General features: G+C 36.8%; 1 protein-coding gene across 2 annotated transcripts in view; it reads right to left on the bottom strand.

Moving 5' to 3' along the window:
- Positions 1–516: 516 nt before the first annotated feature.
- The window catches only part of WASL (WASP like actin nucleation promoting factor), a 48,629-nt gene continuing 34,848 nt past the window's right edge, over positions 517–14,297 (bottom strand). Inside the window, exons 6-12 of one of the 2 annotated variants that reach the window (XM_030447408.1) lie at positions 13,124–13,292; positions 10,235–10,277; positions 9,680–9,833; positions 8,889–8,906; positions 5,805–6,331; positions 4,597–4,705; positions 517–3,205 (exon numbers count right to left, since the gene is read on the bottom strand). In XM_030447408.1, coding sequence (XP_030303268.1) covers positions 3,144–3,205; positions 4,597–4,705; positions 5,805–6,331; positions 8,889–8,906; positions 9,680–9,833; positions 10,235–10,277; positions 13,124–13,292 — 1,082 coding nt within the window. In that variant the 3' untranslated portion in view covers positions 517–3,143. The remainder of the gene's footprint in view (positions 3,206–4,596; positions 4,706–5,804; positions 6,332–8,888; positions 8,907–9,679; positions 9,834–10,234; positions 10,278–13,123; positions 13,293–14,297) is intronic. The other variant, XM_030447419.1, reaches the window with a different exon arrangement.

Raw genomic sequence — 14,297 nt, 5'->3', positions numbered from 1 at the left:
AGACAGTGTACCCCAGAAACATTTGAAATGCTGACCTCTTCAGCTGCTTTAGAGGAGGAAAGCAAACTTCTGCAGTATCCTGCACTCAAACATTACAACATGCAAGACAAGAATTTCCATCTGGAAAAACCTTGTAAGCTACAGAATTCATTGACAAGAGCGAACTATTTAGTATTCATTCTGGAGTGTTTATTAATGAACCATGTTTGTTTGACCTTGAAATGTTGCTGAATTACTGCACATGCCTGCAGCCCTAGCTGCTTCCAGAGAAGCTGCTGAGCAGCTGTGAGATCTGCCAGGGGGACAGGGTGTCACATTCTTACTCATTGTGTTTATTCACTAACACAATCCAACTTTCCAGACATGAAAACCACTGTGATTTGACAGCAGCTATTTACTGCTCTGTAAACTTGGCTAGGTGACCAAAGGTACTTTTAAAGCGTGTAATCAATATGCAGATCTATTTTAAAAGCTGTGCCACAATTAGCATTTAAAAACCACACAGTTTTAGGCTGGTTGGGTCAAATTAATTTTATTATGCTCCATGATGAATTGCCACCAGTGCAACATCCTATTCACTGTACATTTCAAAAATTCACATACTAAAAATTTCAGGTTGATAAATGGAAAACTGACTGATTGAGAAGTTCTTACGGATTCCATACGTACAAGTGGCGAGCCGATATATTGTCTACGCACATAGAGTGTTGAAATACAAAAGCCTCATGCTAGTTTGTTAATTGCCAAGGCTATCTGGACAGTTATTTAACCAGAATATATAAGAGGCCTTCATTACAATGTTTAGCAACAATGCACCAGTATCATGAAATGCTATTTTCTGCTCACAGTGCAAGTGGTGGAGTGCTGAAGCATGCAGTTATGACTAACTTAACTGCTTTTGCAGTCTTTATGCCTGAAATTTATCATGTACAAACACTACTTTAAAGTAAATATTAACCTGGACATCACAGAATGCAAGTGTACTTTTTGTATGAAGAGAAAGAAATGGAAAAATCAAAAGCTTTCTTTGGCCAGTGTCTACAAATCAAAGCTTTATTCAATAAAGTAACTTCAGAGCTCCCAAAACCTGGAACAGAAGTTTGATTAATGAACTGTGATGCTTAATTATTAACTACATTACAGAAATGTCAATAGCTAAACATATCTATTAAGTAGCATCTTACGAAAACCTCTAGGCCTCATATGCTTAATTTTTAAATGCCCTATATGCAATAAAAGGGAGCAGTGCCAGAAGTTATACAAAAGCCATACAAGTATTTTCCTTATACACAAGTTCTTAACTCCACTGCCATTAGCTACTCCAGGCTGCACTTGCACTTGATCCAATGCTGAAGCCATTACAGCAACAAAGCCAGCAGGAACTGCTTGCAGCAACAGAAGGCAATGCAAAGTTACGGCAAGAAAGTGAGACCACTTGGAAATTTTGTCCTCAAGTTATGTGCTTGTAAGGAAGTCAGCAACCTCTGAATAATTTAACTACAACCTTACCCCTCCCCACTACTTTTGAGCAACTTTTCCTTTCTTCTCATATGACTAAGTTAATTTGCTACAGACTAGGTTATAACAGGGTTAGAAATCCAAGCCGTATCATGCAGGGCCAGCCTGTCAAGATCAGGTCAACGCTGGGTTTCAGTCAATACAATTCTGATAACTTAAAATTTAGTTTGATAATTTGACTACAGTCAAAGACCCAGGACACTATGCATTAACTATGCTCCAAATATGACTGACTTAACTAAACATTCTGTGTCAGATAATGTGGTTTTTAAAAAGATTTTCTACCTGAAAATTACAGTACGTACAGTAACTAATGCTGCAGATATTAAATACCCACATAGCATAGATTAGTATTTTTTAATAGGCAGATATGCCGATATTTACTGCACTACAAAGTACAACTTATATAAATGTGCAAGCTGTGAAATAAGAAACCCATTTTCCATCCACTTATTCAAATACTGTTGTTGTGAATTGGGTTCTTGATCTTCATCACAACCCTTGGTCTTAAAAGCCAATATATGAAGACAGAATATTGCCACAAAGTTCAGTACTTATTTGAAGTGTATATTCTGAGTAAATGGCTTTCCAACTTTATGGATGTAGGACTGGTGTTTCAGCATTTGTTGTGTACCATAACGCAAAGACTGCAAAGTAATACCACTTATGTTTACTTTATTAGTACACCAATATCCTACAAATTTTTAAAAGTAATTAAACATTATTGAAGCAAGCATTAAACTCAGCCCTTCAGCCTGAAAACCACATAAAATTGATTTTAAAAATAAATCAACCTGTAGCAATTGCCAGCCTCCAGTATAACCCCCAGTAATTTACACTTCTTCATTCTGAAAGTAAGAGCTGGGAAGGAAAAAAAAAAAAAAAAAAAAAAGACTGAACTTCTCTGCATCTTTGATGCCTTTACCACTATTACAATAGTCATCCTGTTTAAACTTCAGACAGTTCCCTAATTGAAGGATTAAATTTCTACTGCTCTCCAATAGCAGTCAGAATTGCTACAGTCAGGGCAAGGTAATCTTCACAACTAGCTGTGCATTGCTGCAAGGACTTTGTTTCACGTGAAGCATACTGCTAAGATTTGAACTGCAACATTGTGATGTATTTGAAACCATGCAATGCCATAAACCAGCCTCAACATTCATGTAGCACGGCATTTGAAATTAAGGGGCTAAATAAACTAAGAGCTGCATTGCTTAAAGAACATAGTGCTATACTAGGTTTTAATAAGAAAATTTAGATACAGAAAAAGTAGGGTATGAAAATAGTTTTTTCCTTCTTGCATTATAACTAAATTACATTAAGGTTTTTGTCAGTCTCACATATTACATTTAAACTCCCTTATTGATGGAATGGAAAGTATTCACATGTACATGATCATCCAGGTGTAAACTTGCACACATTAACAGGGAGTAGCTTTGTAGAGGATTATGACAAACCTTTACAGATTAAATGAGGTATTGCACAGATTAATAAAAAAGCAAAAGGCAACAAAAATATACAGCAAATTGGTAGAACATTTACATGATAATTTTACAGAATCCATAGACAGAAAGTAGTGTTTAGTATATCATTCACCTTAAAAATATATATATAATAATATATGATCAATCATCCCATTCATCATCATCTTCAAAGTCTTCTTCTTCATCTTCATCCTCATCTTCATCTGCAAGACAAAAGGTGGAGCAAGTCACTTGTATGTATCAAGGGAATATGATCAAAGTGTTATTAATGTCTCCCACAACTTTCTGAAAACAGGTCAGTTCAGGGAGGTCAAGACAATACATTTGGTAATACTCTATTTTTAAAGACTGTGAGACATGACATTCAATTTAGATAGATATTAGCTGAAAGTTAAACCTAATTTGTTTCCTTTCTTACTCCTTTACACAGGTAGGAAAAATAGAGTTTTTTTCTGCTGTGACAGACAGTACCAGAAGTTCTCATTTAATATTTTTTTACCATTACACTTCCTTAGAGAATGCAAGACTGGCCAGCTTGTTCCAGATTGGGTATTAAGCTTCAAGGACAGATTAATTTCTGCAACGTAAGAACTACTTTCCCAGGTTTACTACATAATGGGATTTATTTGCTGTACAAGCAGATAATGAAAAGTGTGTGAGCTCAAGTCCCTGGCAGCTACTGGTGTATTCTGAACTGTATAATGGCACATAGACTTCACCATCAATGTTTGTTATTAACTTTATTCAGCCTTTCACTGTTTTTATATGTATTATAATTTAAAATTTAAACTACTTATTTGTTAGGCAAGGATATTTCCCTCCCTAGGAAAATACTTTATTTAGCACCTTTCTGATACGGAATTTATGTAAAGTACCAAAACTGGAGATTACTACATAGGTCAGTAAATCCACAAACTATACTGCACTTAAGTCAAATGCTCTACAGACTTCAAGTGCAGTTTTGGTATCAAGGCAATTTCTGTAAGAAAGATATACCAAAAGGTTTTAACCAAACAACTGCACTGCAGCTACTCAAGTGCATTGATTACAAGCTGGTATTTGAGAAATATAAATCCTCTTGCAGCCTTATTTTTTTTTTTCAAGCATTTAGGTGTGAAAAGTTGTTTCAGTACTAATATGGGCACTGGTCATGTACCACCAGTTATCTGATTATCATCCAGCAGGTGGCAAGCAAAGCACACTGGAAACCAGTTTTAAGAGTGTCACTATTTTATTTTTGTAAGAGTTTTGTTTTAGAAACATAAATAATTAAAAACCCTCCTTCCAAAATATTTTGACAACGTATTTCATCAGAAATCTAGAAAATAAAATGTTATAAAAAAACCCCCTCTTTATAAGGACATTAACCTTGATTAGTCATTTTCAATGCAATGTTGCTGTGAAGTACTATACACTAGTAATTCAAAGTAGCACAAAGAAATCATTCAGCCCATCATTATGGGCTTGCCTAGAATATTCTGTATTAGACTGCATGCTGAAATTCATGCTTTTTCCAACAATATCTTATGTTGAATACAAGTGGTTAATGCACGAAAACTTGACACAGTGAGGTCAGAAAATTACCATCCCTCACCTGAAGAATGAATGGCTTTGCTCCTTTTCTGCATAACTTCCATTAATGCACCCACAATTCCTGAGGTGGGTGCAGGTGTAGGTGGTGCACTCTCCTGGCCATCAGATACCTTGGTAAAAAGGTTACATTAGAAAGATGCAATTAGCAAAACACAACCTGTGGTTTTCTAGACAATTCCTTGCAAGATTAATGGGTTTATTTTCAGACAGGAGGACAACTGAAACTGCAGTTTGTTTCTTTAGCTCAGCTAAGATTTTATCTATAAAAAAAGTCACCCTTCTCTGTTGCCATATAAACACAGCCATAGTTAGTCCATACTCAGATTAAAAATTTCAGCTCTATCATGCACTGAGCACTCAACTAAAAGAAAGCTTCTTAATACGGTTTTACAGGCAGGATTTGTGTGAATGCATAATCATTATTTATTTTATCCTTCAGAAATATCACAAAATATATTTTCTTTTTTAGAGTTTGTTAACCAGGTCTGCTTTGATTTGATAATCTCTTCTGATGGTAATTGACTGTGCTACTACAAGCCTGTAGTGGCAAACAAATATAAACATGCACTCATACTTCTAACATCAGAAGCCCCAAGTTCGGAAAAGTGGCAAAAAGCCCAAAACAAAACAAAACGAAAAAAAAAACCCCAAAGAAGCAGAAGTGAGACGAGATTGGGTTGAGTATAAAATAGCTGAAGGTTAGATGCCATCTATGAGAGTACACAACCTAAACCAAATGTGTAAAGAACACAAGGATGCTGAAGGGAGCTGAAGGGAGACAAAGACGGTTTAGAAGTGAATCACCTTCTAGGTATAACATTCTCTAGATGTCAGCCAGCAGGCTCTTTGCTCAGCTTTTAACTATGAATACATGCTATGAAACCCAGAAAATAGAGTCACCTTAACAGCTCTCCAGTACCTACAGGTAAAATTATTTAGATGCTACTCAAATGACAAGAAAAAGCAACCTGAATATCCTAAGCTGCAGCAGAACAGCAGAGGCATCCCTCAAGTCCAACACCATCTTACAAGCCTCAACATCTGCAGAGCACAAGTTCATTTTAAAATTGAAACTAAAAAATAAAAATGCTACTGTTTGCTTTGCACTACCACTACTGCTGAACTGAACCCTGCAAATTGTTTAGATGATTTTACAGCAATTTACAGCTATTTTAGCAGCAATTTTTCATGGAAAAAGCTTTTACTTACAGATTTCAGCTGTATACCCTGTCGTATCTGGTCTAACAGTGCATCTCTTCCTGAGCAGGACACTGGTCTACTGTTTTGTTCTACTTTCTTTAACTGAGCTCCTTCTCTGATTTGATCCAGGAGTGCAGCTTTGTTTCCTGCAGGAACTGGAAGCTGGTGATCAACCTCTGATGACGGAAGGCCTGGAGGTGGAGGAGGACCAGGAGGGGGTGGAGGAGGAGGAGGTGGAGGAGGAACAGATGAGGACCCAGTTGTTGTTGGTGGTGGTGGTGGAGGAGGGCCAGATGGTGCAGAGGATGAATGCACTGGAGGTGGTGGAGGATACATCCTGTTTGGAGGAGGGGGGGGCACTGTGGCACCAGGTCTAGATGGAGGTGGGGGTGGAGGTGCTGCTGTGGGAGCTCTTGAAGGAGGTGGAGGTGGTGCCCCCCGGCCCCTAGCAGGGGGAGGAGGAGGGCCTGAGCTATGGGGAGGGGGTGGTGGAGGTGGAGGGGGTCCTCCTCTGCATGGTGGTGGCGGAGGTGGAGCTGAAATGAAACAAAACAATTGACAATTACATGCTAACTCCATACCCTTAAGTCTTTGAGAAACTAGCAGAAAAAGGGCTTTGCTTTGTCTTGCCTTTTGCAAGGATCTCTGTGCCTCTGCAAGTTTTACCAATTCTGGATTGCGTATAGTTGAATATAAATTACATTTTTATGAACATAAACTGAGCTGAATACAGTCCATATGTCTGTCGTGTATTCTGTAAAAGAATCAAGGCTGGAGGAAGCAAGTGTAAGATCAAAAACAACTGAGGCTGACAAGGCACTAACACAGGCTGCTCAGGGAGACTGTGTAGTCTCCTTCTTTGGAGATACTCAAAACCCACCTGGATGCAGTCCTGTGTAATGAATCTAGGTGATCCTGCTTTAGTGGGAGAGTTGGACTAGGTGATCTCTAGAGGTCCCTTCCAACTCTGATAATTCTGTGATTAATTAAAGTCACAAAACAAGCTCGGCCATAAATTTTGGTTTGGTCCTATTTGGTCCTAGGTATTATACCTTTGAGTGCATCTTAAGTTAGTGCTTCAATTTCTTATGACAAAATGCAGAAAAAATTCAAAAGAATATTTTAGAATGTTGTTAAGCTAGGACAGAAGGCATGAGAAAGAAAATATACATAAAGTGAAATACAGAATTTTCACTTTATGATCTATCCTTTACTTTATTAGGGAATTACAGAGGCCAATACTTAAAGATGATGCTTCAAACTAACAAAAATACCTACCAATGCATTATGATGCAGTATAAATTGACTCCTAGTCCCTTCTACTGAAAATTAATTCCAACAATACCTTTGTGAAGGGACCACAGAAAGCAAACAACTTCAGGGATACCTCAATGCACAGGATCATTTCTATATGAAGTGGCCTTGAAATGCACTTTATCTGCTAACTGAATTTTCAATAGCACCATTTAATTTCCTCTTCCATTAAGCATCTAATGGCTTATGATACTTGAAGGTTGGTGTGGTTACTACACCTAACTACTTTATAATCCAGATGCTGTCATACAGCTAAGAAAATTCACATTTGATTGCATATGCTTTAAAAATTAAAAAGGTGCTACACTCTAAGATGCTTCTTTACCTCTTGTATCACCTCCTTCCTGTTACATGCTGAAAAAGTAGGATGTCTGAACTGGAATACAGAAGAGACACCCTAAAAAAGGGATTTTGACAGTAGGGCCTTGGTGCCTCCTTCCCTGCTCATTTTACAATATAGCTTTCCTAAAATTACATGGTTTTACATTCCACAAACTGCTCTGTTTTATCCCATCCCTTCAAAAGAAAAAGATGAGGAAAATCTCTCAAACTTCATGTATTTTGCAAGAGACATACTGCCAATGTTCTTGTTTTTTTTAAAAAAAATCTCACTGCTTCTTGGGGGAAATGACCATAGTTTACTTTTTTGGCCATTGGAGGCCAGTATTTTCAAATAGAACGTATTCAGCAAGCTCTAAAGACAGTTTTTCTGTATTACTGAGAAGATATACAACATGCCCATACTACAGAGTCTGCACTGACTGTAGATTTTGAACACAAGGTTTAAGTTTTCCTATGGGAAAAGATTTTATTTACATTCTAATCTAGAGAGGGATAACACATCCCATCTGTGGAAATGGGAATTCAGGAGTTTTTATAAGCCTTGTCTGCACTCAGCTAAAGTGAAATGAGGGAGAAGGATTAAGGAGGGAGCACCATTAACTCATCCTCTCTCCTTTCCCCCAACAGATGGTGAAAGAAAGCAAGAAAATAATTGCTTTTTATTGCACATTAATCTGAACATGACTATTAAAATAAATAGGATGTAAAATTTTCTACTGAAAGTTTTTCACCAAAAAAACACTGAAAACAACCAGCAGTACGAAAACTAGGGAAAAGGCAGGAAAAACAATTGTGTAACTTCTAATTTGAGTAGAACAAAGTGTCTGCACCTCTCTAGTCAGCACCCTAGCAGGGTGAACACATAAGCACAGAAATTCTTGCAATAAACACAGGAAAAAGTGTTTCAGTTGAGAAAGAACACTTCAAACAGCAGTCAAGCCTACACATCAAATAACACAATTGTGGATAAATCCACTGAAATACTGAAATATTTGTTTACCTCTATCAAAAAACAGAGGTAGATTATTATCATGCATGTTAAAGATGATGCATCTCTTCTTTTAATTGCATACATGCAAATGGCCAGAATTTGAAGTTAACACATATATAATAGAAAAATAGGCATTTTCAATGTATTTTGAACTAATCATAAGACTCCAAGTCTTCTCAATTCAATTTTATGGCCATCAATCTGGGATCAATAACTCTGCAAACATTTAAACAGAGTTAAGATTTCATAAAGAAACTGACAGGTTTTTTTAGAGGAAAAAAAAATCAGAACTGAAATTTTGCTTGTAATTTAAGCAAGAAGTTTGACAGTAACTTTTAGTATTGCAGTCAAACAGCTACAGAATAAAATTTCTCATCTAGGAAAGAAATCACACAGCAGCATGAATACTTTGAAGCATATGCTTAGATGCCAGTTCAAGTACATACCACTCCACCGGGGGGGACCTAAGGAATAAATGTAACAAGTCATTGTACCCTGAATCTTCATCTCTTCAGCCACTTGAACAATTTATTCACTAGTTTCAAACTGCTATAATGGCATTTATGTCTCATTTCTCTTGAAAATGCTCCAAGCAAATTTCTGAACGTTTGACACTGGCAGCGCAATTTTCAGTCTGACTTGTGATGTTCCACTAGATAATGAATCAGTGGAGATCACATTTAAAGGTTAAGCAGGAAATGGCTTATTTCAGAATTTTCTTGCAGCAGAAGCCGGGTCAAAACAAGTACTCTTTAAATAAGAATGAAAGCTTTTTCTTTTTATAACTATTCATATAAAATTTGCAGGCCTGTAGCTATTGTAAGGCTCATTACATGGTGCTGCCAGGGTAAAAAGGCACCACACATACACCTGTCAGACATGTGCTATAACTGACAACAGCAGTATAGGTTTGAAGATTTCCATTTATTTCTAAGATTGAGATTATAAAATAAATATGCAACAAACACAATCTGGAAAATCTATATGGAATGTACTGCATAGCCTGTTCTGGAAATCACTAAACTGACACTGATGAGATCCTTATTTCATTAGAGAGCTCTCATGAGTCATGCATGAGCATTTTTACATAGCATATGGTATGCAGAAACACTACGAAAGCCAAAGGAATTACAATGATACGAAGTCCAAAAAGAATAAAAAATTGATCAACAGCTACTCTAATTCTTCAGGCAAAAAACACCCTGACAATTTTACATGGAAATAAAAGGAATCCCACCTTGTCTGCGCAGTTCATTTTTAACAGCTTCTACACCTCCTGTTTTCTCAATGAAATCATATATGACCTTTGAAGTTTCCTTGTCTTTTAGTTGAGCCTCTGAAATTCCACACAGATCAAATAAGTTTTTCAGTTCTGGGTCTAAGTTGTTCACCTGCAAGCCAGACACATTATTTTTAAGTACCTTGAAATAGAGGAATTTTTAAAAATATTACTTGTACTTGGAAACCCCCCCCCCCCACGTTTTAACTACGCAGTTAAAAGCAACAGCAAAGCCAAGGCCATGTCTCTGGGTTGACTTTTCCTTCAAAAAGACTATTTTAGGAGAGGCAAGTACCTTGCACAAGAACTTAAGTGTTGTATGTTTTCCCCTCAATCCCAGATCTCTCCTACCCCCTTCTACTCCAAGATCTCTGTTTGAATCCTATTATAAAATAATAATTTATAACTATTGTGTTGTACCGTTAATTTAATGCCAGTCTTCACAACCTATATTAAGAAGGCTCTGAAGCTTTTAATTATTCAGTGTCTTGAATAACTTATTATATTACTTACATCAAAACCTGTGTTTGGATCCCAACCAACATGTCCAATGTGTCTAAAAAGGCAGAAAAGTCCATATAATTAGCCTATACAGGATCTTGTTAAATAAAAGAACAGGACACCAATATAACTAGAAATTACTACTAGCTTCTCCCTCCAGGCTTAAGACACTAAGCATTTCTATCTTCTCAGTGCCACACTTGAGAACTGAATAGTAAAACTTCTTCACTCCAACCCTGTCTGTGTCAAAAAGACCAAGTGAGAAGTAATTACCCTCCATGTGGTGCATATGGAAGGACTGCACAGAGACCAAGGAGGGAGTTGGGCCTTTAAAGAGTAACTGAACCTGGTGCTGCTGCCAAGGTTTTCAGCATTATGCAGCTGGAAACCTCTTCCTCCCTACCATCACTGTTTGTTCTCTCATTTCTTTCTTTCAAAGAAGAGAAGTCAGGAATCTTTTCAGCTGTTAACTTCTTAAACCTTTAGTGGCCATTTCTGTGGCTACCAAAATATTATTTTACATGATGCTATGATCAGCTAAAAGGACAGAAGAGTTTGTGCCCCTTCAAGCTACTTTATGAAACTGCTGCTGGCTACAGAAGAGTCCAATTAGAAGTTTAAAAATGCCAGGTGAGCTGCTAGTAGCCAACACAGCTTGAGCTAAGCTTGACAAATTACAAGGACTGTTTCTCTGTCCTTGTGCAGAACTCTGCACAGCAGACTTTGTATTCTTGCTTGGGTCTGCTGGTACCACCACCAACACAGTTTTTCTTAGTGAGAATACTGAAGCTCAATGAACAACTTCAGTCCTGGTATAACTATGATTAGTTAACTACTTAGTCTGACATAAAAGAAGAAAAGTAAAGGACATAAAATGACATTTAAAATGACATTATGCTTGACAGAAGAAGCAAAATAAAGGAAATCCCCCCGATCTGCCTAAATATTTAAATGTCTTTCTCTACCAAAATATGGGACAACTTGTTGATTACAGAATTCTGGATGTTAAGGTACAGGTATCTTCACGTAAATTAAGACATGCATTTCCTATTACATAGCCTCATATCCAATTGTAATGTATTGACTAGTATATGTAATCTGAAAAATTTACCAGCAAATACAATCTTACCCACATATTTCTGTACATCTGAGCAACCTGGGATGCTCTCTTCAGAGGTTGTAAGCATATGATATAGAGCTTAGTGCACCTAACTGATATTAAGGCTTATATGGAATAATGCAAACATAACTTCTCATCTATTTTTCATCCCTTAGAATAAAACAAGGTACTTGTACACACTGACTGTAACATGTTTTTAATGAAAATGCATACTTGCCAGGTAATTGCAACATTTGTAATAATGTATACAGCAATAAGTCATATTAATGGCAAGTAGAATTCAATTATTTTTTGCTCAGAACACAAGTCCACATCTGCTTAAAAGAAGGAGGTATTTAAAAACTCTCTCTATTGATTATAACTTTGGCATAAACAAACAGTGTTGGTCTTCACCAGCATCACAGCTCAAGGGACAATCAATATTTTATCATCTTATTCTCAGTCAGGTCCTATTTCTAGGTCAGATCCTGACAGAGACTTAAAATACCTGTGCTGCTGCACAACCCTTTTCACAAATTCTGATCAGAGGCATGACATGCTAGTGCTAAGCAGTATTTGCAATTTTGTCCATGTACACTGAACTCCGCATCAGCAGAGCCACAACAGGGACTGGCTGACTACCACTCACTATTCAGTTTTTGGGGTTTTTTTGTTTGGTTTGTTTTTTTTAAAACTCTTCCTTCTTTTCTGCATTTTTCAGTTTAAGTGACACTAATAGATTTAGCACTTAACTGATACTCAAGATTAGAAAGAACATGGTTGATGTCATAGTTGTCTAAGCATAGTCTGGTAAGAGAAGCATTTTTGCCCTTGTCTCCTACTTTCTGTCCACTATCCCCTTCTACAAAGGGCTCTCTCCAAACACTGTGCAGTAATATTATTGTAACTGGTATTACCAACAGTACTTATATGGAGCTTTATTGTGAAAAAGATAGTGACGCAAAATTGATTCAAAAGATGATGAAAAAAAATGATTCAAAAGAACAGAGGTATTCACTAGGCATGTAAACATCATGCTGCTTTTCTATTGCTTCACAGAAGTGATCTTTTCTGTAACTAATGCAAGCTCTTTAAGTTCCTGTTGCTTTAGCAAATACACTTACTGTAAAAGGCAGGAGATTAAAATACCAAATTATACTCCAGGAAGTCAATGGTTAACTCAGTCAAGAGACCAAAAGCCAGTTCCACAAAAGTGAAGCTTAACATGTTACATCATAACTATTCCAAAACGTTCAAGATACAAAAGAAAAAAAATCAGAAAAACCTGACCCATTCCCAATACATGCATGCTGTACCTTCAGCACAAGGCAGGGGCACTGGTCCACATATAAGAATAAGTAAGTTTGTAAACAGAAAGCCAGGGATAAAAATATGGCTACATCAATTCTGCTGCTAAGACAAGTCAGGACCTGCATGTGCATTCTGTATGTCAAAGCACAGCTATACGAGTAACAGTGTTAAAGAACTGAGCACTGAGGCTGAATGCAAGCCTGCACTGAGCTGATTACTTCAAGTAAGGCATCTTTATGCAGCTAAATTGTTTTCTAAGCTATTTTAGGACAGCAAGTTACTTTCTGTAAACAGCTACACTAAAGCTCTCACCAGTGTATAAACTAACTTGTTTTTAGGCCTCACAGCATTCCAGCTAGCATTCTCTATAGTTCAGGTTACACACAACAATCACACATTTAAGTCTTGACATCACAAAAATAAGAAAACAGGAAACCACCCCCAAAACCTCCACCCACCAAAATCAAACCCAAACTCAAGAAAGTCCTTACTGGAAATTAGACGGTGTTCCAATATCCGCCTTTGTCAACCTTTTCTTTTTAGGTTTTCCTTTCTTCTTTTCTTTGGTATATGAAATATTATTGACTTGTGGAGTATAAAATCTGTTAGTTGTAATTTCTGGGTTTTTGATATCAACAGTTGCCATTGGTAGATTCGGGCCTGTGAAAGTAAAGTAACAGATTTTTCACCATGGTGTTTCAATAAAACTGTATTTAACCTACAACTTTTTTTGAGTGGCATAATACTTGTATTACTGCAGACACAGCTCTACATGTCACAGAACATCCAGCTGGGTTCTGGATGTTAGATGCATACATTAAATTACCTGCTGAAGAAAAAAAATAAGTGATGTTGCTAGCAGACAAATGGCAGAAAAATTTTCTAAACTAGAATATCCTTTTTTCTAAATTTGGTGAAGATAGTAATTTCAATTAAAGAGTTTTCATATGCACAGAACACATAGAAGAGACACATTAAGGTACAGCATAGCTACAGTCCTAGACAAAATGAAAGAAATGAGTGGCATGAACAGTAACACCCAGCACATCATTACCTTGGCAGCAATGTAAGATGATTTTAAAGGAGAGGGAACTTACTCAGCAAAAGCCCCAAGTGGGCGCAGGGCATGTTCTGCCACTGCATACAGAACCTCAATGTCACAAGAACTTCAGAAAGCCACTCTGGACACACTGTTGTCCTCAAATGCAGAACACTATCTATGAAACTATTCAGGATTTCTTTTTTTACTCTTTGATGGGTTTGCAAAATAATCAGTCCCAAATGAGAAGCAAAACTTGAAGAGTAGTGACAGGAAAAACAGCAAGAGAAACACATTAGATATTCAGAGATATTCTCAACCTCATTCTTCATTTTAAACAGTACTGAATCATGATGCTAGTTATTTAAAACACATGTAAATTGTACTCCTGCCAATTTTAGCATTTTAGTATTATGTTACTTATGTAATACTAGCAAATAAAGATTCTAGGATGTTTTGCACTCAGGCTTTTTTTTAGCTCTGGCAGAAGATAACTCTTGACATAGTATTTAAATACTACTATGAGTTGCCTAAGAGAAATTTATGAATTTTTCATATACATGCAAGTATGTGTGTTTAGATAAATGTGTGTTTGCAAAGATATCTGCAAAAAGGATAAGTAATTT

This window comes from Calypte anna, chromosome 1 (assembly GCF_003957555.1).
Source record: "Calypte anna isolate BGI_N300 chromosome 1, bCalAnn1_v1.p, whole genome shotgun sequence".
NCBI lineage: Eukaryota > Metazoa > Chordata > Aves > Apodiformes > Trochilidae > Calypte > Calypte anna.
This window is presented reverse-complemented; position numbering and strand designations above follow the sequence as displayed.